The sequence below is a fragment of the Camelus bactrianus genome, chromosome 15 (assembly GCF_048773025.1).
Source record: "Camelus bactrianus isolate YW-2024 breed Bactrian camel chromosome 15, ASM4877302v1, whole genome shotgun sequence".
NCBI classification, from domain to species: domain Eukaryota; kingdom Metazoa; phylum Chordata; class Mammalia; order Artiodactyla; family Camelidae; genus Camelus; species Camelus bactrianus.
The window spans coordinates 33,265,971-33,292,580 of record NC_133553.1 but is presented as its reverse complement, the minus strand read 5'-3'; the positions used below and the strand labels follow the sequence as shown (position 1 = coordinate 33,292,580).

General features: G+C 48.2%; 3 protein-coding genes across 10 annotated transcripts in view; 1 reads left to right on the top strand and 2 right to left on the bottom strand.

The window, feature by feature from the left end:
• The window catches only part of CLIP4 (CAP-Gly domain containing linker protein family member 4), a 100,308-nt gene extending 77,737 nt beyond the window's left edge, over positions 1–22,571 (bottom strand). Inside the window, exon 1 of the mRNA XM_010948446.3 lies at positions 22,429–22,571. The gene's annotated coding sequence lies outside the window, so the exon portion shown is untranslated. The remainder of the gene's footprint in view (positions 1–22,428) is intronic.
• On the top strand, positions 5,076–15,955 carry PCARE (photoreceptor cilium actin regulator). Its single transcript, XM_010948590.2, has 2 exons — positions 5,076–8,971; positions 13,377–15,955. Exons 1-2 carry the CDS (start codon positions 5,220–5,222, stop codon positions 13,552–13,554), a joined length of 3,930 nt encoding a protein of 1,309 aa, XP_010946892.2. The 5' UTR covers positions 5,076–5,219; the 3' UTR covers positions 13,555–15,955.
• A 1,089-nt stretch (positions 22,572–23,660) lies between the features above and the next one.
• TOGARAM2 (TOG array regulator of axonemal microtubules 2) overlaps positions 23,661–26,610 on the bottom strand; it is a 68,835-nt gene continuing 65,885 nt past the window's right edge. For all 8 annotated transcript variants that reach the window (XM_074341843.1, XM_045511771.2, XM_074341841.1 and 5 more), the window contains one exon: positions 23,661–24,141. In XM_074341843.1, coding sequence (XP_074197944.1) covers positions 23,885–24,141 — 257 coding nt within the window. In that variant the 3' untranslated portion in view covers positions 23,661–23,884. The remainder of the gene's footprint in view (positions 24,142–26,610) is intronic.

The window sequence follows — 26,610 nt, the reverse complement described above, 5'->3', positions numbered from 1 at the left end:
CATTTTTAAAAAATAAACAAAGAATGTACAAGTAATCCCTGAATTAAAGTATGCAAATGGCCGACAAAGTACACAATGTTTAAAATATACAAACTCTCCAATAAACACATAATTACAAATTAAAATGAGATGCGATTTTTCTCTTTAAAATCTGTAGATTTTTTTTAAAGGATAATATCCAATGCTGGCAAATTTGCAGTAAAGTGGATATGTATTCACACTGCTGCTGAGAATGTAAACTGGTATAATATTTCTGGAGAATAGTTTCACAATTTGTACTAAAAGCCTTAAAAATCTTTCTATGCAGGGGGAGCATGACTCCCCCCTCCCTAAGTGGCTGCTCAGAGTACCTCCAAAGAGCAGGGAAAGTTGGGGGCATAACTTTACATTCCAGCACCCTGACACACACTGCATCAGCCAGGTCAGCATCACGTCACGACCATCGACAAGGTCAACACCAGCAGCTATAAATCATAAGGACAGCGTGCACTCTTGATATGACGCAATAAAAATAGCACATTACCTCTGCCATCCTCCTCTCGAAAACCCATAACACCAATCAAATGAGGAAAACATGACACAAAACTCAGCTGAGGGACATCCTGCAATATGACCAGGACTTCTCAAAACTGTCAAGGTCATCAAAAATGATGCAAGTCTGAGAAACTGTCACAGCCAAGAGGAGCCTAAGAAGTCATGATGACAAAACATCACATGGTGTTCTGGACGGGACCCTGAAAACAGAAAAATGACACTAGGTAACAACTAAGGGCATCTGAATAAAGTATGGACTTTAGCTTATAATCATGTATCAATATTGGTTCATTAATTGCAATAAATGTACCACACTAATGTGAGAGGCTAATAATAGGGGAGACTGAGTGGTGGGTGGGGGGAGTATATGGGAACTCTCTGCTCAGTTTTTAAATAAATTTAAAACTGGTCAAAAAAATAAAGTCAATTAATGTTTTTTAGAATTTATATTCTTTGGCTAAGCAATTCCACATCTTAGAATTTATCCTGAGAAAATGATCACAAATGTGAGCAAAGATTGACCTACAAGGACATTTCAGTATTATTTAAATAGAGGTAACCTAAATGTTTAATGATAAGAGTCTGTCAAAGAAACTATCATTCCTCTATTCAATGGAATATAATGTGGCCATTAAAAATGCTATAAAGAATTTTGGTGATATGAATATAAACTTATGTCATAGTAAGAGAAAAACTAAGTTCCAAATTGTAGGTATAGCAAGAATCTGTCTTTATTTACTGAAACAGGATAGATGGATAGATAGGTAAACATTCATTTTTATTTCCCTTTGAGCTTATCTGTATTTTCTAAATGTTTACATTGCACATATTGATCTTTTATTGTGGAAAAATGCACATAACATAATATTTACCATTTTACCACTGTAGAGTATACAATTCAGTGGCATTTAGCACATTCTCATGGATTCCTGCAGCCCCCCTCCTGGTGAGGCCAGAGCTGAACAAGCGACTGAAGAGTCCAAAATGAGTTGGACTGCCAGGCCCAAGAGAAGCTTGAAATACAGCTATCTTATCCCCCAAAATGTAGGAAGTAAAACACAGGCTTTGGAGTCAGACAAGGGTTCCAATCCCAGACCAGCTACATGCTAGTTATGTGACTTGAGCAAATTATCTAAACTTTTCAACCTCAGTTTTCTCATCTGGAAACATGGATGTGGCAGAGGAGACCATTGGGCCACAAAAATTGGGGTATAGAGATGTTGCTGGATCAATTACATTTCCCAGCCCTTTTGCATCCCAGTGAGGCCATGTGACAAGTCCTGGACATTCAAATGTGAGTAGAAATGATGAATGTGTCAACTCTGAGCAAAAAAGTTGAGTATCAAGTATGCCTTCCCCGTAGTCTCTTCCCTTTCTACCTTGGAAGTCATGTATTGAAGCTGTCAACATTTCAAAATGGAAGAGCCTGGATCCCTGAGTCACCACTTGGAGGAGAGCTGTTTCAGATAGCAACCCAACCAAGAACTTCTAAGAACACACACCCAACCAAGAACTTCTAAGAACACACACACAAAACTGGATAAATTTTTGCCAAATTTGGAAAGCACATTTAAGATACTTTGATGCCAAAAATAAGATACATAGTAGAGATGAAATTTTTAGTTAAGTTAAGCAGTCAACCTCTAGAGGTACAATGAGATGCCTGTGTGACTCCTGATTCAGACAATAAGACATAACAAGAATGGGTGAAAACAAACAGGGGTTTCTAATATGATCATCAAATCAGGAGCCATTTAGAGCAGATACCTGATGTCACGCCCTGGTTTCTGATAGAATTGCCTATCGCATGAGCAACTCTGGATGGATTGCTCTAAGCTACTTAACAGTAGCCTGACTCATTTTTTAATGATGGTTAATGGTTCTCCACAACAAAGCAGGGGAGGCAAGCTAGGGAAATGATACATGCAAAATGCCTAACACAGTGCCCGGAACACAACCATTAGCTCGCTTTCCCTGCCAACTCACCACAGAAGTTGCTTGCCTGTTGCCTGTTCATCTCACATCTAGAGCAGGGAATTGTGTTTCACTGGACAACCATGCCAAATTTATTTATGTCCCTACTGACAGAAAATTTGGATTGTTTCCAATCTGAGGCTGTTATGAATAAAGCTAATATGAATATTCTTGCACCAGTCCCTTTTGTGGACCTACACACTCCATACTCTTGGGTAAATCCTTAAGAGTACAATTGATGGGTCAGAAGATGGGGGTATGTGTAACTGTTAAACAGTTTTCCAAAGTAGTTGGGTCATTTTACATTCCCACTCAAAGCAATTCTTCTCTTTTTAAAAAAATCTGAAGCAACACCAATATGAAAAGAAAATAAAAGTGAGTCTTAATGAAAAATGAGAGGCAAGAATAAAGAGCTCCCTAAATTATTTGGAATAGTCAAGAAAACCAGTCCAGAAGGCGCAGAGCTATCTGACAGCTGATCCTCCAGGCAATACTTTTATTTTGATCATTGGTTTGGAAATAATTTTATCCACTTCGATCAAAAATTTTCACAAAGATGATCAAGCAGGGGCCCAAATCCCAAAAGGAGAAGAACTTACACAAAGAACTCTTCAGATGAGCTTTGCATCCTGTTAGATGGAAGATCTTTCCACATGGCATGCTTGTTTACTGGCCTTGCTCAGCCCTGTGACAAATGAAACAACTTTTTGATGCCTAACGCAGTTCCCCGCCAGGCACTGAGTCAGCTTGGTGTTTCCCAGGAGTCCCATTTCAAATAAACAGATCCGAGAACTTGATTAATTATGCACTCTGGGGCATCGGGCTGCGATAGGCACCAGGCTCCGCACAGCCCTGGTCACCAGTCTCCAGCTTGCTCCCAGCAGAGGATGGATCCCTAAGCCCTAAAACCCACAGGGTTATTCTTCTTGGCTGGTGGCGACTCGGTAAGAGAAAATGAAAACTATAAAGCCAGAACACAACCCATTTTCAGCAACTTCACTTAGATGCTCAGTGCAATATTTTTCCTATTAGTAAAATGAAAAATTGCCAACAAGCTAAATAGCCCAAAATGAGAAATGGTTAAACAAAAGCCCCTCTTCCACTTGCAGTTAGCGGGAATTGTTTCATGTTTAAGAGCAGAGAAATGACACAATGAGACCTTAGAAAAACCCTGAGGTAGCAGTTTTTTGTGAACAGAATGCACAGACCCAGAAGAGCAAAAACCCAATCTAGGGCTCTAAGCCAACCAGTAGGCTGTTATTTCCAGACAATTTAGGAAATGATTAGGGCTTGGTCCTGGACAAAACTAACGAATTTTTCTTATGACTTTTATTGTTATAAGTGGCTAAGATGCCAGGGGGAAAGGAATAAGGATTTTTTTTCAGTACCTACCACTTGCCAGGCACTGCGCCAAGCACTTACCTAGTGTTAATTGACTGAATCCTCACAACAGCTCCCTGAAGTAGGTACCAATATCCCCATTTCAAAGATGAGTTCTGCCTCAGGGAACTTAACTAACTCGTGGAAGTCCCCCCAACTAAAAGGAGGCGGAGTCAGTATTTAAACCCAAGGCTCCCTACTCCAAACCCCTGCTCTAGACTGCACTGACAGCAAAGAAGTTTCAAAGGAGTTTTTAAATGGGCAGTTGCTACCTTAGCCGTGGGCAGGAGCACCAGACTCAGACTGAGTAGAAGCTGTGCTTGGAAAATACACTTTCCCCTTACGTTCTACTCCTAATGGCTCTCTGCTGCCCAGTTTTAGCTTATTTTCCTACGAGAAAGGTTCAATAAAAATCCTCTCCCTGTGAGAGCATTACCTCCCTGGGCCCCTGCGGTCCATGCTGACCGGCCTTGAGCTTTACATGGAGGTGAGTTTTTCTGCTTTCCCCTCCACACCTCCCTGTGACCTAACTCTCTTTTCTAGTGTAAAGGAAAGCCACCTCCCCTTCTTTATTCCCTGTCTTATTTAAAGACATTCTCCAGATCTAGAGTTGCGGTATTCTTACATGCCACACAAACAACAATGTGTCACTTCAACCCCCATCTGTTGCGTGTTTGGGGGTCTCCCGGATAACAGCAGGCTGGAGAGCACACTCAGCTGATCTGCCCTTATTAACCTGTGAAGGTCACTTCTCTGCCAGGGCCTGCATTCAGCGAGCCCTCACTTCTCCTCCACCAATGTGTCTCTTTCAGAGCCTTTTGCAATTAGAGCTCATTTCTCTAGGTTTCACATGGCAGGTGTCTGAACAGAATTAAAAGCAGAAGCACGTGCAAGAATAATCCGCTTCCCAAGATAGCAAACGCTGAGAAGTTCTATATTAGAACACGCTGTGAGTGCTGACTGGCTAGGGCATGATTAACCTAATAGGCTTAAAGTTCCACTCGCCATGCACATCTGTTAGGACACGAGCAATATGCAGGCCCGTAATCCACGAGACTGAAGTCCTTTAGAATTGCCCTGTTGCTCACTAGCAGCAAAGGGTTCAAAACTTAGAACAGCAGCAGAACGGCGGCACCACTACGTCTGCACTATGGGGCCAAAGAAGCAAAGACGCTGGCTCCAGGTTCAGGACATTGCATCTTGGACCTCAAAGGATTCTGGCCTGGAAATTGTCTGGATGGACTAGTAAGATTGCCTTTTGTTCCTATTTCAAATATGATTCTCTGAATACTGTGAGGGTTGCAGGTGGGAGATGACTACAAGCTGACATCATGGGATGTACACCTTCCCACAGTGATATTGTTAACAGCGTTGCTAAGAGTGGCATCCAGTTTTTTAAAAAGCCCAAAGCAATTCTGCCAGGACATCAGGGGGCCAGTGAAAGTTGCTCCCTCCCTTTGCTGGTTCAGAGCTCCACCTGCTATGACTCTGGAGGGGGCTTGTCCCGAGGACAGAGGCCAACAGAAGAGCTGCCAAGTCCCAGGTGGACCCAAAGCGAGGCTGAAAGCCTTGGTCAGCTCACCAGAGATCCCACTTCAGGTGAAAGGAAAGCTATGGAAGGACTGATTGCAGAAACCAAAACCTCCCCATCCCAGCTGACCAAACCACAAAGCTACCTGGCTACAGACATTCCATTCAAGAGACAGAGCTCCCACGAGTCACAGGCAGCAGCCTCTTCTGGGGAAGAGAGTGAAGAAAGGAATACCCAGGAGACCTCCAAATGGGAAAAGAGGACAAAATGTCACAGGTCGGGCAAACAGGGCCACTACGGCCAAACTATCCTTTCTGCCCGTGAGTCTGAGGACAAAGTAGACTTCCCCGAGCCCCTGGTGAGGGCCCACCAGCATGCTTACACCTATCTGCACTCCTGCCTCTCCAAATATGAAGCAATGCTGAGCATTACCCATCGCGCCACCCAGACCCAGGAGCTGCTGCAGCCCATGGTCAGCTTCCTCTTGCTGTGCTTTGATGAGGTCAACCAGCTCTTGGGGGAGATATCCAAGGATGGAGAAGTGCTTCTCCAGGAAGTTAGAGAGGATCTGGCTTGGCCGTTGAGGAAAGGAGAGCCTCAGGAGCAGCCAGATCTCCTGCAGCAGCTTCTGCAGTACACAGTCAGCAAGCTGCAGGTGCTCAGCGGCACGGTGGCCTCGCTCACTGGCAGCCTCCTGGAAGGCTCCAGCCGCTACCTCCAGGCCACTGCAAGCCACCTGGGGACTAGGCTGAGCACGAAGAGGGCTGTGGATGAGCGCCTCCAAAGGGCTCTGGGGCAACTGGAGAGCTTGGCGAGCGGCCACAGCAACCCTGAAGTGCAGGGTCTACCCTTGTGCTCTGAGGACAGTGGTATTGGTGCTGACAGTGAGTTTGTGCAGCTGGCGGACAAGCCGGGCAAGCAAGCCAACTGGGACTTAGTGCCAGAGCCTGCAGAGTGGAAGCCCGTGGGTTCACCCACAGTGGAGGCCAGGCTGTCGGGACACACTTGGCAGCAAAGTCCATTCCAGATGGGTTCAGACAGACCCCAGGACTGCCCACTCTCAAGGCCTCCTACAGCCAAGGTTCAGCCAGCAGCACAGGGTGGATCAGGGAGCCCCTGGCCTTCTAACACAGGCCGGGAAAATACCACCTCCAGGGCTTGGGGGCTGGACCACGGTACCCTGTGTGATTCCCTGGGGATCGGAATCTCCAGGGAAGCCCATTTATCAAAAGGCTCTGGGTTGATGGATACTCCATCCCTCAGTGAAGGTGAGGACAGCAGCCCAGAGGAGGAAGATGAAGAGAGTTATGTGAGTCCACGTGCGCGGCAGGAAAACGCTTCTCATCCAAGGCCACAGTCATCACCTGCTGGTGCCGAAAGCCCACTGCAGCCACACCCCAGGAGGCTTAGGAGCCCCCAGGCCCAGGAAATGATTCTGAAGATGAAGGCAGCAATCAGTGAAAGGATTAAGTTTGTCCCTGTGCCCTCTGAGCACCAGGACTGGACTGAGGAAGAGGAGAGGACCACGGTCCCCCCGAGACCTAGCACAGCCAGTGGCAGCAGGAGGGCCCCCTCGAGGCAGAGGAGGTCCCAGTCAGAGGGGTGTCTTAAAAGCCACAAGGAGGACCCCACCCTCCAGGAGCTGCGGAGGGTCCAGAGAGACCTCAGCCAGAGGCTGGACGCGTTTTACACCCTGGGCACAGGACGGCAGGGGCAGAGCAAGGAGCAGGTTCTACAGCCCAGAGCGGCGGTGCCGAGGCCCGACAACTACTACAGGGATACCCCGAGCACCACCATCAGCAGGCTGAAGGCGTCCCTCACCAAGAACTTCAGCATTTTGCCAAGTCAGGACAGGAGCATCTTGCAGAAATGCCATCCCCGCCCTGAGGGCGAACAGCCCCGGCAGGGAAAAGCTGAGGGGCTTCCAAATGTCATCCCATCAGGTGAGAGGGCCAGTGAGGCCCCCAGGGCCAGGGACTGGAACATCAGCAGCTGTCCCACCAGAACATCAGTCAAGAAACTCATCGAAACTTTCAGTCTCACAGACAGTCCGAGGACGCTGGGGGATTCCAAGGACTCTGGGCCGAGCCCCTGCCTCAGGAAGTGGGGGGTCCCTGCCATGCCTCCCAGATTCCCTATTTACAGAGGGCTTGCCCCTTTGTATCCAAAGTTCCGAATTTCTCCAGCAGCTGGTGGAGATTCTCTCCGGATGGGAGAAAATCTCTCCGGATTTGCTCCCATTTTTCCCCCTCTGCTTACAGCAGAAGCATCCAAGAGTGAGGACCTCAACTGTGAGACAGAGGACAACCCAGAGCATCTCCCTCCACCTCCTCTGGAAATCCTGATGGACAAATCATTTACTTCTCTGGAGCCCCCAGAAAGCAGCAAGCTAGTGGAGAGCTCCCTTGAAGGTACCCATGTGCCAGGGCTGGGAGGAGCTGGCCCTGCCCGGAGAATGTGGGCTTCCCCAAAGCTAAGAGCCTCCATGAGCCCTGCTGACCTGCTGCCCAGCAAGAATGCTGCCACCCTCACCAGGGCCCGCAGCGCAGAGCCAAGGAGCAGTAAGGGCGGCTGCAGCCCCGGAAAGCTGGCCTTGGACCTCAGCCACCCGACAGCAACCACTGGAAACCCAGACGCGCAGGGCGGCAGGGCTCAGAGTCAGGAACGAGTGGACAGGGCCACAAGCCTCTCCAGGCGTCCCCAGAAGGCCGTGCACTGGCACCGCTCCAGCCACACATCTGGGCAGAACAGGGTCTCAGAGCCCAGCCTGGCCAGACCAGGGCGAGGGCCACATTCTCCCGAGGCCCCAAGGCAGAACCAAGACAGAAGCCCCGCGCTGGTCAGGAAAGCCTCTCCCACAAGGGCTCACTGGACACCCAGAGTGGACAAGAGGCACTCAAGCCTGCCTTCCTCTCACAGACCTGCCCAGACAAGTGTCCCCTGTGTGCATGGGTCCCCCAGCCCACCACTCAGCCCTCCAGTGAGCCCCAGGGTGCTAAGTCCCCCATCAGTTAAGAAACGAGCCTCCCCTCCCCCCCAGCACAAGCTGCCCAGTCCTCCCTCGGCAAGCCCACCCCCTCAGCACAAGTCCTCCAGCCCCCCTTCTCAGTGCACAGAAGCCAGTTCCCCTGCTTCTGGCCCTTCCCCATCTCCCCCAGTGTCTCCCAGTCAGGGGCCCAAGGAAACCAGAGATTCTGAAGACAGTCAAGCAGCCACAGCCAAAGCATCTGGGAACACATGTTCTATTTTCTGTCCAGCCACCTCCTTTCTGTTTGAAGCTAAATCGCCATTCTCAACAGCACACCCACTTACCCCACCATCGCTGCCACCGGGAGCTGCCATCCCTCGTGGGACCCTCATGGCGGGTTTCTGGAGGAGCAGCTCAGGGCCACGACTGAGGGCGGACTCCCAGCGAGGGACAGCTCTGTGCTCCCTCAACCCTCAGCCTTTCATCAGAAGGACGGCTTCTGACCGCCGACCGGGTGTTTGCCTTCACCTGCCTGCCACGGGCGCCACCAGCAACACTTGTGAATCCCAGCTTGGCCAGAGCAGGTAAGGCCAGTCCTCGGGCTACAGCCCTGTGGTTATTGGAATAGAGCTGATGAGCCCTTAGATCATCTGGGTCAGTGGTTTTCAAACTGCGCTCCAAGAAAAGAGCATCTGGAAAAGGGGTCTAGGGATGTCCCCCCTCCCCCAACCCCCAGCCTTGAGCAACTGTCTTTCATCTGTTGCACATTTCAGGAGCCCGAGAAAGATATCACTGAATGAGGCTCTGCTGTATTAAAAATAAAGTTTAAAACAATCTAGTTAGTCTAACCACACAAGCCCCTTGTTTTATAGGTGGAGAGACTGAGATAAAGTGACTTGCTTCCCAAGGTTGAGTCACTGTCACCCCAACCAGCAGCCTGATTTCTGCCTTTTCTGGCTTATGGCAACAGACCAGCATCTTGGTGGGAGGTGCTCAAACTTTTTGGTCCCAGGAGCTCCTTAAATCCTTCAGAATTTTTAAGACCCACCCTACCAAGGAGCTTTTGTCTCCGTGCATCTATCACTTTTTACTATATAACAATTTAAAATTGAGAGATGTTTAAAATATTAATTTAAAAAACCAAAAATGATCCTATTCCATGTTAACATAAATAATATATTCTAATGGAAACTTGGCTATATTTTCCACAACAACAATTTAGTGAAAAGAGTGGCACTGTTATATTTTTGCAAATCTCTTTACTGTGTGGCTTCACAGAAAGACAGCTGGACTCTCAGATCTTTGTCCACAGTTAATCTGTTGTGATATCACACAATCGTGTAGACTGGAAAACTCTACTTCACATTCATGAAAGAATGAAAAAAGGCCCATAGTATCTTAGTATTCTTATGAAAATAATTTTGACCACATAAATGACCCTCCCCTCGAAAGGATCTGGGAGGGTACCCTGGGGACACACCTTGAGAACAGCTGGTCCTGGAGGTATTGGATATAAAAGTTTTGCTTCCCCAGACCCCTGAGGACCTCCTCAAGTCTAGTCTCTTCCCCATCTTCCCCTTCAGAGGTGTGGAGAGTAAGAACAAGACTGTTCATGAGCTCTGAGCACCAGAACCCAGGCAGAAGGGTGGCCAGGCCCGTGAATTGTGCCTTTCCCATGAAGGGCAGCTGGCTCGCCTGTCCTTGGCCCAGCCTTGCAGGCAGGCCTGGACATGCGGCTGCAGTGGGGCGTGACTCAAAGCATGGGCACTGCCTGGGCGTGGAGAGGACTCGTGTGCTGAAGTGGTTCTTTTACAGAGTATACAGGGAAAGGCATCTTTTCCTGAATTGTGATGTGGGGAAAACAATGTAAATCTGAGGTTTATTAAAGAGGAACTCTATCAATGTGTCTTGATACCAGATCAGACAAAACTCAACCCATGCCAGGCCCAGCTCTCCTCGCACCGCCCACAGTTGTGTGAATCAGAAGTTAACTTCTGCCAGAGTGTTACGCATTACAGACCTCACAGTCTGTTGAGGCGTAAATGGTAATTTTTTACCAAGTCCTTGGCAGTCAATTTTAAATAAAGATATTATCTCAGGAAAGTTGTGCATTATTACAGTTATATAAACTTCCCCAGCCACTTGCAAGAAATGAAATATTATTTTTGCAAAAATCTTAATGTAACGTTGCTCTTTTCTTAAATCTAAAATGAGCTTCCTACAGCACAGTGCCTTTCATCTGAGAATATCTATAAATGTTAATGCATTATTCCTCACACTAGCCACTTACTCAGTTATTAGATTTCTAAAACTGTGCCCTTCAGGAGAAGAGCTTGAGAGAACAGGGACAATAAAATGGCATTAATTAAAAACACTAACATTTTAAAACAGCAGGAGCAATAATAAAGTAACATAAAATTGTTCAAGGAGAAAATAATGCCATTCTCTCAGGCTTCTCCTCAGCATAGGGAAGCCTAAAAGGTTATTTTATGTCCTGAATCTCAATATTCAGAGGGATGGGGTAGGGAAGACTTGTAGCTTGAAAGAGGTGGGGATCATGAACAGGAGCCTTCCCGAGGTCATGTGGAAGGTCACAGAGTGACTCACACCCATTCCCCTGTCTCCTGTCGGACCACGCCTCTAAGCTGTTCCAGACTGTGAGGCTGTGAGCACGTGATGGCTGTGATAGGGAAAAGCTCGTTCCCCAGACACAACCCCCAACCCCCGACCCAGTCCTGTTAAGTTGGCATCTGGGAGCAGAAGATGGAAGAGCACCGGGCATTTGCTGCTCTGTAGATGACAAGCATTCTTTCTGCCCTCCTGCATGTGGGAATGAATAACACCAGGAAACTGAGCATGACTCCCCCAAGATCTTACCACAAGACAAAAAACCAGTGCCAGAGAGCCAGAAACTGCTCAGAACAGACTGTTTCCTGGAGCAGAGACTTGCAGGGACGGCCACACCCGTCCTATTGTGCAGCTGAGGCCGGCCTGCAGGATGAGCAGACCTGTGTCTGGTGTTGGTTTCCTTCCAGTCACTGCTGTGCTAGGCACCAACCCCTTTCTTAGAAAAAATGATGATGGTGATATCTTCCCAATCTTGGGGCCCTGGGCCTGGGCACAGTCCTTGGAGGCTTCCCCAGGGAGCTCAGTTACTGAGCTTCAGCTGTTACTGACGTGTTGAATCTCCTGGTGGAGGAACAAGTCTCTACCCAGCTCTCAGGTGCCTGGACTTGCTGCCCTAGATGTGGTGCTTTTAGTCTTTGCCAGGACTGGACCAGCCAGGCAGGGGCTCCCTAAGCCCCCCACCCCATTTCCTGGATCAGGCCACCTGGGCTGCTTGGGAACAGGTGGAACCACAGCCATATGGCAACTGGAAAATTGACCTGGCCTGAGCCCCATGCAGACGTGGGACGTGGTTGGGGCTGGGAAAGACGGTACTAGGACCAAACCATGTATCAGACCTTGGTGTCAGCTTCCACTAATGTTGCACACCACAGCCTGTCCTCTGGGCACCCCTCCATGCCTGCCAGCCCCTCCAATCTGGAGCAGCAAAGGGTTGTGAAGTATATCCTGCACATGCCTTCCCCTGCTCAAACGGGGCACAGGGAGAAGAAGGAAATAAGAAAGGAGCTGTGGCCCCCAAATCACAAGGTCCTGCAGGAACTTATGTTGGGGCCAGAGGCTGACGTGGATGAGATGGCTCTAAGGAACCAGGTGGGCTCCTCACTACCTGAAAATCATGTATGTAGGCCAGTGTTAGTCCTCACCCCCCAATTCTGCCACCTTGATCCTGTTAGAATCCAAACTCAAACTTGTCCACCACTGGTTGGACATCCCAGTAAAGCCTAAACATGCAGAGCTGGGCACAGTCATAATACAGTCAAGAAGGTGCTGTCATGGGCAGAGAGAAGGGCTTCTGGTGCATGTGGAGAGTGGGTGCGACCCTGGCCCTGGGGTGACTGCTGGAGAGACTCTGAGCCTCAGGTGCCAACCTGCCGTAAGACAGGGTCATCCCTCAGGTCCCTTGCAGGTGTGGCTTCCTATTCATGCTACAAAACAGCACCAGGGACAGCTGACCACTTATTGAACATCTATCATGTGCTGGTTAGAGTTTTACATGCTTCATCCAATATTGACACCTTCGAGTGTCCTGTGAGATGAATGCTATTACTATCTCCCTTTTACAAAGAAGGAAACTGAAAATCAGAGAGATTAATCAATGTGCTACAGGTCACACAGCTGGTAAGTGGAAAGGCCACGATGTGAACCCAGACAACCAGACTCCACCCTCCACGTGGTCGCTGTGAGGCCAGCCTGGCCGCCCATAGCTGGTGTGCTTCTCTGAGCTGGTCTCCCTTGGGCTGAGGCTTGCTCCGTGCTGTGCCCACCCTCCATTCTGCACTCTCAGAGCACACTGGGTGCCCCTCTCTGTTCAGAGCCCCTCTCACCATGGTGCTCAGCAGCTGGGAAGCGCCTTTCTAGCCAAGTGCCAGGTCTAGGACAAGCCATTATTTTTACTGCATTCAGGAAAAGGGTGGCAGCTGAGAAAGCAGGGGTTTCTTGGTTTTGTTTTTGCTGTTATTGTTGGTGTTGTTTTTAATTCAACTAGCTAAGCCTAGCCTTTTATTAAATAAGAAATGCTTTAAAACCAAAACCAAAATAAAGCCCAGGCTCCTGAGTTCCTGAGGGGAATGCTTTGTTCAGAGCAGCAGGATCTGGGCATCCCAGGAACGAACAGGACTCAACCTGTCAGATTAAATGCCAGAAACTTGGCTCCCACGGTACCCAGCCACAGAGGGCAAGCACAAGGACAGTGCCAGCTGGCAAAGCTGATGTGGAAATGCAGAGGCCAGGCACCAGGGGTCCACTGGGTCTGTGGATGACACAGATGGGAGAGCCAGAGAGAAACCAAATGGAAAAGGGGGCAGGGGGGCAGAAGGAAAAACAGAAGATGGTTTGATTGGCCCCTGTCCTTTCTCTCTGCAGCAGCAGTGAGGACAGCCCCAAGGACACAGAGCCATGGAAGAACCCCTGTGCCCCAGAGCTGAAGGGCAGCAGCAGGGGTGCACCGCCCCCTGAGCTCTGCGTGCTGGGCCACGGGCTGCAGCGGGAGGCCAGCGCTGGCCACGCCCAGGACAAGCCCCAGGAGAAGGAAGTGGCCTGACGGGCTGGCCAACTGAGTCACTCTGATGCCAGTCACCCCAGAAGGCAAAGGATGACAGCCAAGCATCAAGCAGCCCCAGAGAGAGTGAGCCAACCGAACTCCTCCTGAGCTGTCTTGGAAAGCCCTGGAAGGGGCACTGCCCAGAGAGTCTGCTCAATTCTAAACTCGCTATTTGCAGTCCTGGATCCTGGTTTGCCTTGGGGTTCAAAGATTAACTATAACTTTGGACCCCACAATGACTCTAATCCTTCAAGTGCTGGCCTTAATTTAGAGGGAAGATGTATTTATGGCATGCTTGATGAGCCAGGAATTTTACCTGGGTTAGTTCTGGGAAACCATTTTATTCTCTCAACAGTGAATGAAGCAGATAGCATTCTCTCAGTTTTGCAGATAAGAAAACCAAAGCAGCCCCCCCCACTCACCCCCCAAGGTCCTTGCCTGAGATCACACAGCTAGGAAGAGAACAGAGCAACATGTGAACAGGTGTGCCTGGCACTAAAATCTGTTGTTTTTCGTTACTTTTTTTTTTTTTTTTTGTACATTTCATGGCCCTTGACTATTCCATCCTTCCAATTGCCGAAAGCATACGTACTTATACAAATGGTTGGAAAGCTTTGTTTTTTTAATGTTAACTAGTGGCACAGCATTCAAGTGCCCATTATGAGCTCTGTTTAGAAGCTGATTGCTCCAGAGATTAAGAAGCCATGCTGGAATTAAGACACACAGCTTCACCCACCCTCCTTCTCCTTCCCAAGCTCGGCTCCAAAGCCCTAAAAGCAAAGCTTCCAGCCCATCAGTGCAGCCCTGCTGCCTCTCTGGCTAAGCGTGTCTCAGAGACGCGTCTCAAATGCTCTGCCCTACACATCCACATGCCTCTCAGGCTGAGTGTGTTCAACCAAACCTCCCAAACAAGGCAGCCTATTCTCTGCACCCCATGGGGGCTGAAGTGCGCGCACACACACGCACCCCAGTCTCCCCCAGGGGCTTCTCAGCCAACTTTATTCCCACGTCATCTGCAGAACTTCTGCTGGAGTTGAAATTGAAGTGAAGAAGAGTCCTTCATGCCAAAAACCTGCTTCTGCCAATGAGTAGATAATTTGCTGCAGATTTTGGAATTTTTCCACTGGAGGCTGTGCAGTGCTTTCTATTTAGAAAAGAATTTGCAGTAATTGGGTGTTTCAGCGCAGGCTCGGTGGGTTGTCAAAAGACAAGAATTCTCACCCACGGGGCACTGCTAAGGGGCAATCCTCCAAATCGGCTGCAAAGCTGATTTTTTAAGTTTGGAGAAATTATAGACTTCAAGGCCTTTCTTGTTGAAACAGATCACATGTTAAACTGGGCCCTGAGGACTAAGCTACCACCCCCAGGGATAGACCGCGGCTCCAAGTAAATGAATCCCATCTTGACCTGTCCAGTTGTTTAAATAAGGGTGACAGGGACAATCTCTTCCAGGGCACCCAAGGAACAGTGAATCAAACTGCCAAGAGGGGCCACGACCTACCCCTCTATTGGGAAATGTCTGGACGCACCCAGTTGCAAGCTCGCGTTTGCTGGGTAGCTGCACTAATGCTCAGAGCAGACTCGGGGAGCAGCAGGACGGGTGGGTGGACCCTGGGAACCGCCTGGGCTGCAGGAAATGGGAGGGAGTTTAGCCGCCCAGGCAGGGCAGGGCCGGGCAGAGATCAGTGTGGGGGAACAGCCAGCTGCAGGAAACTTGCTTGAGACGGAGCTGGCCAGGCTCCCTCCACAGTTACGCCAGCAGTGGGGGTACGAGGTGTGGGCCTGTTCAGGAAGCAAGCAGTGTGTGCTCCAGGGGAAGGGAGAGCAGGGTTTTCTGTTTTGTTTTATCTTTTTTCATTAATTAAGCCAGTGGAACCAACCCATTAAAAACTCATGAGTCTATACTTTTCCTTCACAGTTAGGAACCAAGAAGGAGCATTGGATATAAAGATAAAGGGAGCCCACCATAGGAGATTAATTTAAGGGGTGCACATTATACCCATATTCTTACTGGGGCCGACCCCCTTCCGGGCTGCACAGGCATCCTCCACACCCACGAGAGCCCAGAGCTGCGGAGACAGAAGAGCTCAGCCAGCTCTTTACTTAGCACGTTAGTAACAGAGCAAATGGCTCTGCCCCAGGGAAAACACAATTTTCTAGTTCCAGCAAAAGGATTCATGGAGTAAAAAAGCAAATATAATATTCTGGCGGAACTGTGATAGCTTTTTGCAAATATAAATACAATCTTCAAAATGAAACGCAACTTCCCTCCGCAGCGTGGGTCTACGTGGCTGTTTACTGTAAGCGGCAACTATTTTCTGTCCTCACGTCCTATGCTATACCCAGTTCCGAACCTAAAATTATCCATGTTGATAGAAAATGCAGGCAGCCAGACCAAAGAGACTTTTCTTTCATTGTGAAGAGCTTACACTTGATGAGACTTGCCTCATAAACCCTACAACATGAATGAAAGGGATTTTGAGAAATATATTCTCTTTTTTCTAAAATAAACCAGTGCTTTGCATGTATCAGGGGAGCTGGTGCCATGAATTATTAAGTGTAGACATGTTTGTCAATTGATCATCTGGTTGACTGCGTACAGGCTGCCAACACCCACTCTATCTGCCAAAGCAAAGCTTTTCAAAGGTAATATATTTTTAAGTAGCCCCACTTCGAAGTCTGTTGAACTGCCATAAAGTCAATGTGTTCTGAGCCTGTATTAACAGGATATGTTATACTGCGCTATGGTTTACTCCCCATAACTACCTGAAATTTAAATAAAGTTCCATCAATCCATCCAGACATTTTGATGAAATGTAATTAAGGATGCACTGCACATGCAGGGGAGCAAACAGTTCATTCACTCAGGAGTCTAATTCAGTTTTATGGAGGACCCTGGACCCTGTTGGCTTGATTACACTCATGGACTTCAGAAAGTAACTTCACGGGTAGCCTGTGGGCTTTGCATGGATGGAACTGTTAGCCTGGGTTCCGAATGCAGTCATCTCAGACACCCTTGACGTTTGGCACCCAAGTCAACAATCTGGCTGGAATGATGGCGCTAAAAGGACTCAGGCAATGCCCCTAGACAAACCTGATGGGTCTGAATTGGAGGGAAAAAGATGAACATGAGCAAGAGCAGAAAGGAGGAGGAGTGTGGTGAAAGCGAGCATCACCATGCGAGCCAGAGTTCCTCCCGCTCCTGATGGTTACGCTGACACCTCCATCCCCGCACCCTGTGACCTGGCTTTCATGGGCGTTTCTTCATCTATAAAGCAGCGATGACAATGCCAACCTACTTATCCTGCCATCTGCAAGACATCAGCAAACCTGTCTTTTCTAAACCAACTTTTTGAGGCATTTCGGGGAGCTGAGTTGGTAATCCCTGCACTATCTCTGCTCATAGCATTCACTTCTGCCATCGCTGCACTAAGATTCTGATGAAGAACTCAGAACCATTTCCCCTTCCTTCTAGATCTGTGCTTTGATCTTGAAGAAAGTTAAAAACAGCTGTCATATTGAGCTAGAATTGACTTGCTTCTTTGAAGAATTCCATGTCTTTCAAACTGAAAAGACTTTAAAACATTTTGCTAGCAATCACAACTACATATGTCAAACATACCAAAGAGGAAAAAAGCAAATTAAGCTTCTGAATCTCCCATTTATTCCCATGTTGAGTCCTAAGTGATTTGTCCGTCAGCTGGTAGGAATGCAGTGCCTTGGGAATAGCAGGTTTTATTGCGATAAGGCTAGAGTTAATCATAATTATACTTTTTCTTTGTGTGTAACACTCTCCTTTTTCAAAGTACAATTATCTATATTGTTTCATTAGCTCTTTGGGAAAAAAAACTCCTATGAGATGAACAAAGCAAGTATTTTTTCCAATGTCTTTTACGTGTGAGAAAAAAAGGCAGGCTGAGAGATGTCAAATGTTTTGCTCCCAAGACACATTGCCAGCCAGTGGCAGAACAAGCCCCCAGCCCCTGGCCAGCCTTGGTTCTAACACCTACTGCAGCAGGATTTAGATTATTCCAGGGAATCAGCCCTAGAAAAAGATCTCACAATCTACTTTGGAAGAAATTCTCAGTTTTCCTCAGATTTTACAAATAGGAAATTATTTTTCATATCCAAAGTCCAGTTATAATTTTAGCCATTCCTCTTAAAATAGCTTGGATGGAAGCTCAAAATTTCCAAGAGAATTTAAAAAATAATAATCCCCTCTCTGCACCCTCTCCCCCCTCCCCCCCCACACGTATAAAACTGCCCCTGGCATTAAGAAAATAATTTGTCCTTCATCACCATGACCCCCCGAAATGGGCTTCCAGGTGAAGCTTCCAGCAGTTACAGACAAAACCTCATTCTGGAAACAGCTCTTACACTTTACTGCTAGTGTCCCAAGTGGTAAAAAACCAGTGGATGAGACAGAAGGGAAATAAAGACCCTGGAAAACAAACTGCCTTCATGAAAATTATTTATCTAGCTTTTCTTTTCTCCTTTGGAAGGGACAGGAGACCTGAGAGCAGACCCAAGCTCGGCTGTGTTTACAAAATCTGGTGACTTTTTAAAGCTTGTGTTTAGTTAACAGCTTCTGACACCAGCCACAGTGTTGCTGGATCACTTTCTGGATGTAAAAATTCTCAAGGAGAACCCAAGGTGATGCTAGTAACAGCTGTCAACCCACAGAGAGGTAATTATAAAGCTGTGTGTGGTTAAAACAAAACAAAAACCATCAAATGTTACAACCTTCTTCACTGAAACAGCAAGTGGCAGGATACAGAGAAGCCATAGTGCCCCCGGAATAAGCCCCAGGGATGGGAAGGACCAAACTGGACCACCTGCCCCCACCCCTACCCTTCCATCTCTGCCAAAACACCAGTGATAGTGGCTGACTCCCTGGCTATAACGAGCTCTGAATAAATAGTCTTTGCTTTCCACATGTGGTTGGTCTTCATTTATTTCCACAAATCCTATCCCTACCAGAGGCCACAGTTGGATGGCCAAGGGTCTGCAGCGTGTCCTGATGACCAGAGCAGACCAAGCAGGCCCTCTCTGCCCTGAAGTTTTTAGGGGCAAAACTCTGAGGCCAGATTAACTGCAGGAGATCAGGGGATTTTTAACCAGTCCTGTCAATGGGCTCAGACTGTCCCAAGGGGAGGTAACTATCTGGGAGCCACAGGGTACCCTGGAGCACGTCAGGGGCTTTGGAGTCAAACAGACCTGAGAGCAGACCCAAGCTCGGCCCTTTCTAACTGTGTCCTAGGGCTCGGCCCTCAAATTGTGGTCCCTGCCAGACCAGCTCCTCCCTCCATTCCCAGGAGATAGAATATGATCTTTTACCATCATCATTTCTCTCTTCTTCTCCTAATGGCAGAACCATTACAGTGTAAGGAAATTACAGTGTAAGGAAAACGCTTTCAGCAAAAAAGAGCTCTTTGATCCTCCCAACCCTTCTGCCCTCAGCTGAGAGTCACAGGAGGCATGGAGGGGAGGGAACAAGCCTGCAGGGAGAAGAGCTTCAAGGTGTCTCCTGGGATGGGGGTGAGGATGCCGAGGGTGGCTATGAGGGAGAGGTGACAGGTCCCCGGTAGTAAGAACAGCCCTAACTTACCAGCAGAGAGGGCAGAACATGCTCCAGCCTCTGAAACAAGCCCAGCAAAGGCTATCAGTGAGTCTCAGGCTCCATAAAGCTCCAAGGCACATTCTCTCTTCCAACTCCGAGGGCTGCAGGGCCCGCAAGACCTTGATCCTCGCTGCTCCCAAAGCAATGACCCCAGAAACATAACGGCCAGCATTTATCAAGTGCTTCCTGGGCTCATGGCCTTGTGCTAAGTACTTACAAGAATTATCTCATTAATCATCACAATAGCTCAGTTAAAGTGGGCATTGTTGTCAACCCCCCTGCCCCTTGCTATCACATACACAAAACAAACACACACACACACACACACACACACACCCTGGATTGATAAGGGAAGATCCAAAGCCACACACCAGGAAGCAACAGTGCCTGGATTTGAGTCCAGCCTCTCTGACTCCAGTTCCTTACCTGTCCTGAAACCAGGACACCCCAGGGCTGCCAGGTGAGGAGAACTGACAGGCCAGTCGCCCACAGGACCAAAGATCTGCCATGTTCTACACCTTTGATTTTACTGCAGTTTCAGAATTTGGCCACCCATTAGAATTCATTGACGAGAAAAGTATAAAAGAGGAGAAAGAAAAGAAAAAAAATGTAATACTATTCAGACAGGAAAAAGAAGAAAATCTTGCCTTTTGTGACAACTTGAAGGTGAATTCAGAGAAACAGTAGAGTGGTGGTTACCAGGGGCTGGAGTAGGGGGCGAGCGGTGCCAGTGCCAGTGGTGGAGAAGGGAAATGGGGAGATACTGGGCAAAGTGTACAAATTTCCAGTTATAAGGTTAATCAGTTCTGGGGCTCTAATGCACAACATGTTGATTCTAGCTAATAATTCTGTATTATGTACATGAATGTTGCCAAGAGAGTAAATTGTAAATGTTCTCAACACAAATAGTAATTATGTGACTGGCTGCAGGTATTAGCTAATGCTGAGGTGCAAATCATTTTGCAATATATAAACGTGTCAAACAATACAGTATGAAACAGAGGGTGGTCATCCGTTGGAGCCAGTAAACTATAGCTTGTTTAATAGTAAGAAACTGTAACCTACCTTCACTCATCAAGCTCACTTCAATTGTTTTTACAAAACCTTGCATGTCCTTCAAGCATTACGTAGCCTAAACAGTGAGATGTTTGCCTGAGTTGTTTTTCAGGAACTTGGGAGTCAGCTGTTACGCAGCTCAAGCCAATTAAGACTGGTTGAGACTGCCGACCCTCCAACTGGGCATGCGTGACTGTCTGATCAGTGACCTTTTGACCTCAGGGAGCCAAACCCCCACCCTTAGAAATGCCAGGGCCACGTTTTCTGAGCACGTGTCCCATGAAGAAGCTACAGCTTAGCTGCACCTGCGCAAAACAATGACCTCACTTTTCTTGTCTCCTACCACCTTCCCCCACGCTCCCCACGCCTTGACATTTATCCCATAAACACCCGAGCCCCTGGCCTTCAGGGAGGCAGATTTGAGACTTGTTCTCATCTCCTCATTTGGCTGCCTCGTGAATAAACCCTTTCTCTGCTACAAACCCCAGTGTCTCACCATTTGGCTAACTGCACGTCAGGCAAACGAACCTGGTTCGGAAACAATTGAACACCTTAAATGTACGCAATGTTATAGGTCCATTATATCTCAATAAAGCTGGGGAAATAAAAAAGAAAGAAAAGACTGCTGCCTGGGCCCCACCCCATACCAACTGAATCAAAATCCCCAGGGGTGGGGCCCAGGTGTCAGCATTTTTTTTAAATCTCACTGGATGATTCCAAAGCACAATGAGAATGAAGAAACGTTTCTCTGCTCAGAAGGTAAGAAATGAAGCAGGGCCTGTAAAATTTTTTCCTAAAATCTCAAAAATTCCCAAGCTGAGGAATTCCTAAGCAGTACGTGTTCTGAGACAAGTCTTTGGTCCTTGATTCTCACACTGGAGGGAGAGGGAGAGAGGGAGGGAGGGAGAGGAGAGAGAGAGAGAGAGAGCAGGGGGGGTGTAGGAGAGAGCAGGTGTGCCAGCTCTTCCATAGCTGGAGGCTACATTCCACCACGCTCTTGGGTAAGTAGAGTTCATGACCACACACAGCCAAGCAAAGAACGGGGTGGGCTCTGCTCAGACCCCCCCATGGCTCTCAGGACAATCTTCATTTCCCATCAGGCCTCATTCTTGCAACCACTTCCCAAAGGCCCAGGCCCAGCTTACTAATACACTGTCTTCCCTTTGCTTTAAAAGTAATGATGTGGGAAACTTGAAAGACTGAAATTTCCTCCCCACCGGGGTTGTGCCAGTGACTTCGCTGCAAAGCCCAGCTGCCCAGAGACTAGAAGAAAACCTGAAATAGTGAAGGCAAACAGACCATGCGGAGTTATTCTTTACTTTTCAGCTGTTTGCAGTTATTTTAAACACCCACCTGTGAGGATTGGTACAGAGCTCAGGAGAAGCTTCCTATTTTGAAGACAGAAGACAGGACTCTAACGCAGGCAGACAGGGCATTGTCTTTGAGCTTAATTTCTGCCTTCAAAATCCCCAGTCTCCTACAGTTTTAAAAATTTCTGAAATATTTTGATAGGTTCTAGATCTTGACAAGCAGAAAATGTCAGTCTCACAACCAAACCGGAAAAAGTCTGCTCAGATGCTAAGCAAACTCAATTAACTAAATTGTGTAAAAGTTCACACATGTTTAAAATCAGCCTTTTAGGCATCTTTGAATGGTTCCTTGTCTAAAGCAGACCTTTAACCTGATTCGGTCAGAATCTCCAAATAGCATGGTGGTGGCGCTGGGGAAGCCCCTGCTGGGGTCACAAAGAGCTGAGAAGCAGCTCAGGCTGGGAATTACCCAGACACACTTAAGCCTCCTATTAAAAGCCCAAGTCCCAGGATGACTGTGCCATGCCCAACCTCACCCCAGGGCATTGGTAGGGGTGGAGGGGCAGCCTAGTTACAGCCAGTGGCAACACGGCAGGATGGAAAACTGTCTTCCGCAGCCAGGACTTTGGAAATAAAGGAGTTGACCTGAAGCTTCCCAGCCTGCTCTGGGCCATACTCCCCAGGAGAGGCTCAGAACAGTGAAGTGGACCTGATGTGGTACCTGGGGTGGGTGACAGTGGAGAGGGGGCCACTGGTGGGCCTGCCAGGAAACTTGCTGGCATGAAGCTGAGCCTCAGGGCCTCACCCTCTAAGTCTGCCCCAGCGTGCTGCTGTGGGCCTTGCTCCCAGGCTGGGACTGGCATGCCGCCCCTGGAGCCTTCACCTTACCTGTGTGTTTGAGGTCATGATCTGAGCTCGAATTCTTCCTGGTCACACCATGGTCAACCTGCACTGGCCCAGAGCAAGGCAGAGCCACTCATACTGTATCTAAAGCCCCAGGCAGGACATGACCTTCTCACTGCCAGGACCTCTCTGGCTGCTCCTCCATCGCCAGCCCCACCTCTCTCAGCTTCCCTGTGTTCTGACCCAGCCCACATCCAACACAGCTCTCTTCAGTTTCGCAGTCCGGCCCAGCTGGAGTAACCTGTGCCATTTCAGAGCTCCCACATGACATCCGCACATAGTCTGGCGCTTCATGCTCCACCCAGTCCTTTCATTTCCGGTCTTTCAAGTGTGAAACCTGGTCTAGTCCTCTTCAGAACTAGCCAGAAAGCCAGCTTCCAGAGAGGGCTTTTCGTAATGCCAGTGTCAAACTCTTCTCGCCTTTTGATACACTGAATAGGTCTCGTTAGAAGGTTCCCACAGGACCAACAGCCGCTGCACTGAAGGTTTTGTAAGGCAGAAGCAGGATGCCCCAGAGATGTTGGCTACATTCACCCTAAATCAGGCTTATGACAAATGGGCTGGATTTGAATGACCGACTCAGGATCTCTGGGTTCAGGGGGGCTTGTCCAGCTGCTAACAGAGAGGAGCTATGCCCCTAAATAGTCTGCAACATGTGAGAGTATATGCTACACTTTTTCTCCTGAATTCTTCCTCTCAGCATCTGCAGCTTGTTTGGCTATTGTCATGGATTTCTTTCTTTTTTTAATTTTTTATGTGTACAATATTATATTTTGACTTTTGCGTACATTACAGTGAGGTTTAGTTTCTCTTCATCTATACAGCTGAAGCCTTTTATTTATTTCGCCCTCCCCCCCACCCTTCCCCTCTGGTAACCACTACTCTGTTCTCTGTATCTGTTTGCTTTTATTTGATTTGTTCATTTTTGTTTGGTTGGTTTTTGCTTTTGATTATATTTTATATTTCACATGAGTGAAAACTTACTGTCTTTGTCTTTCGCCATCTGATTTATTTCACTTAGCATGATACCCTCGAGTTTCATCCATGTTGTCACAGGATTTCATCTTTTTTATGGCTGAGTAGTATTCCACTGTGTGTGTGTGATATACATTGCATCTTCTTCCTAGGTTACTTCCATATCACATCTTGTTCTCTTTGTCACAAACCTAGCTATTGGAAAATTCTCTGAGGCTACAAAAGTACAAGATGATAAAACCTTAAAAAAATAAGTAATTCTTTTATTTCTACTTCAAAATATACTATGTACATTTGGAACACTAAGGGAAAGTAGACCAGGAGATTGTTCCATCATAAAAATAAAATAAGATAAAAATAATGATTGCCCATTTCAGATCCATCTTTAATCCAGCTGAAAGGGGTGTGAGCTGCCAGTTGTCCTGCTGTCTGGTGCCTTTCCACTGTCAGTGACCTTGGGGCTGCCTCACGGGGATTCTGCGTCTAAGAGTTCTTGGAGCATTTTGAGGACTTGCTTTGGCTGGCCGGCGGCCAGGTCCTGCAGCTGGGAGCCCATCTGTTCCTGAAGGCTCCTGGACAGCCGGCACACCACCACACGCACGTTCCCGCCGTGCCCCAGCAGGACGCCGTTCCCAGTCATGTTGTTAAGGAAGTACCAGAGGACCGGGAGGACATGCCGCTCCACCGCCTGCGGCTTTCGGGGGTACACTGAGGCCACCAACACTGTTAGGATGGAAAGAGGGAGAGTTACTTGAGTCAGGCACCCCCTCCCTCTCCCACTGCCTTCTCTTGGGACATCAGCTCTGTCCCCCCCAAAGGCAGGCAACCCAGCAGGGCTGACATCCACTAGACACACATTACCTAGGGCTCACTGCATGTTTAGGGGCCCACAGAAAGTTTTTTAATTCTTTAAAAATCAGAAGAAAATATGAAGATATCCAGCCTGGTTTATATTCATGTTTCTACCAACCAGTCATAAAATACAATTTTTAACAGTTTTTTTTGTTTGTTTGTTTTTTTTACGGAGGAAGGGGTATGCAAAGGCAAAAGTGCTCAGGGCCTATGACAGTCATTACTGGTCCCTGCAGCCCAGGGGAGAGGAAAGAGGCAGACATACCTGGATCGCAATCCGGCCTCTGCTACTTACTAGCTGTGTGAGCTTGAGAAAGTCACCCAACCTTTCTGAGCCTGTTCCCTAATGTGTAAATAAGGATAATAATTCTGAACCAACTCTTGAGGTAGTTAGACATTAGGTGGTAAATGAACGAGAAGACATGAGTGATGGTGCACTTATCCGCATCACCACCTCGAGCGTTCAACAGCGAAAACTTGCACTAGGGAGAGAAGTCAGGATGCTCTCAGAACAGCCAGTGGGAGGTGAGAGCAGCATGGCCTCCCCAGTGTCTTGACGCCAAACCTCACGATAAGCCCAGCAGTAACGCAGGAGGCATGAACGTGCTTTGTAAACTATCAAGCTCTGCACAGACCCTTCATTCCAGTGATGACCCCGCAGATCTGTTTACCCCAGGCCCCCCGCCTTCTCTAAATCCCAGAAAATCCAGACGCAGGCTAAACCTGCTGGCAAGCCCTCCACTCACACAGTAGATGCCGAGTTGCCCCCAGTGTCAAGGCCTCATCAACAGCTACACCAAGCCGCTTCGGAGGGGCCGCTCAGGCCCTCAGCCTTGGTTGCACTACGTTCATGCTAATAATGCTTGCTTGACAATCAGCGCACTCTGCCTGTCATCTTGCCAAAGGATAAGATGCTGAGAGAAGCACTTGATTTGTTTATGAGGCAAAGAAACTGGCAGGTTCCCTGGGCAGACATATGCCCAGGAAACTAACACTGCCCAAGCTCGAGTCCAGGGCTCAGAGTCTTGCAACGTGACTCCATTTCATTCTCACCCGAGAGACAGGACACTCATCCATTTCACAGAGGAGGAAACCAACACTCAGGGGTCAGGTAGTTTGGCCAAGACGCCATGGCTAACAAGGGTGGAGGACAGAAGCCAAGCCTACCTTGACTCCAAAGCCCATGCTCTTCCCGCCTGTCACGCCCCAAACTTCTTGGAGTTCCACATTTCAGAGGCTGGCCTGGAGTTTTATTTTTAGTGAAACCCCCTATTTGTTCTTCCTTCATCAGCTTAACTTAATCCAACCCCCCAGGATATTTTGCAGCAGGAGCCCCATGGGGCCCCTCTGACTTCAGAGCCAGGCTGGGACAGCAGGGGACCAGAGAGGAGGACAACTCCCCCGCAGCTCAGCCTGAGTTCCCGCAGTGCCTCTTCCCATGCACTGTGTCCCTCGACCTTCAGGCCAGACCCTCAGGGTTTCTACCCCCCACACTGTGGGCCTCCTCAGGGACTCCCAGGGTCACAGAGACCTCCAAAGTAAAGGCCATCCTCATTCCTGGGAAGGCAGGACCGCTCTCAATGAGCCAACCCAGCCATGTCTCCATAAAGTGGGGTCAAGATGCGACAGTTACATTACCTGTGCTGGAAACAGGCACAGTTAACCCGAAAGCCACCGAGTCAGCCCCAAGGGTGATGGGAGGTGGGCAGCCATAAGGAACCAAAAAACCCCCAATAATCCTGATTATCCACCTATACCGAACAACTACAACTCAAAGGCTTCCTAAATCTCTGCTGAATCTCTCCTGCAGACGGAGGTGAGAACTATCCCAAGCGCCAGACCCAGGCAGGACTCCCTGGACCCAACAACAGGTGTGACCTAGCCTGCCGCACCTTCCAGGCTCTCCCTCCCGCAGCGAGGCGTTTACACCTGGACCCCAGGATGGGCGCTTACTTTCACCATCAGCCCACATTCAGCTGCCTGAGGAGAGAGGGCTGGCTCTCTAGCTGGCAGTGTTGGCATCGGGAGGAAAACCCTATTAAATTTGAGCTTAAAAGGCAGCTAAAGAAATTAGCAAAACATTTACTCCTGTTAAGCTGTGCTATTATTAGTCCACACCTTGAGTCAATTGAAATTTTCTTCCCTGTTCCTGGCTGACAAGGGGTTAACAGAAGAACTATGTAGGAACTCTTGTGCTTGAGATCTCTTGGAAATAGATGGGAAATATTTACAGTAAATGGATACTCACCTGCCTCTGGGGCCCATAAATTACCCATACAAGGACAGGTAAGGGTTTCAACCAGAGAATGCTGATTTTGAGCAACAGAAAAGAGTTTCTTG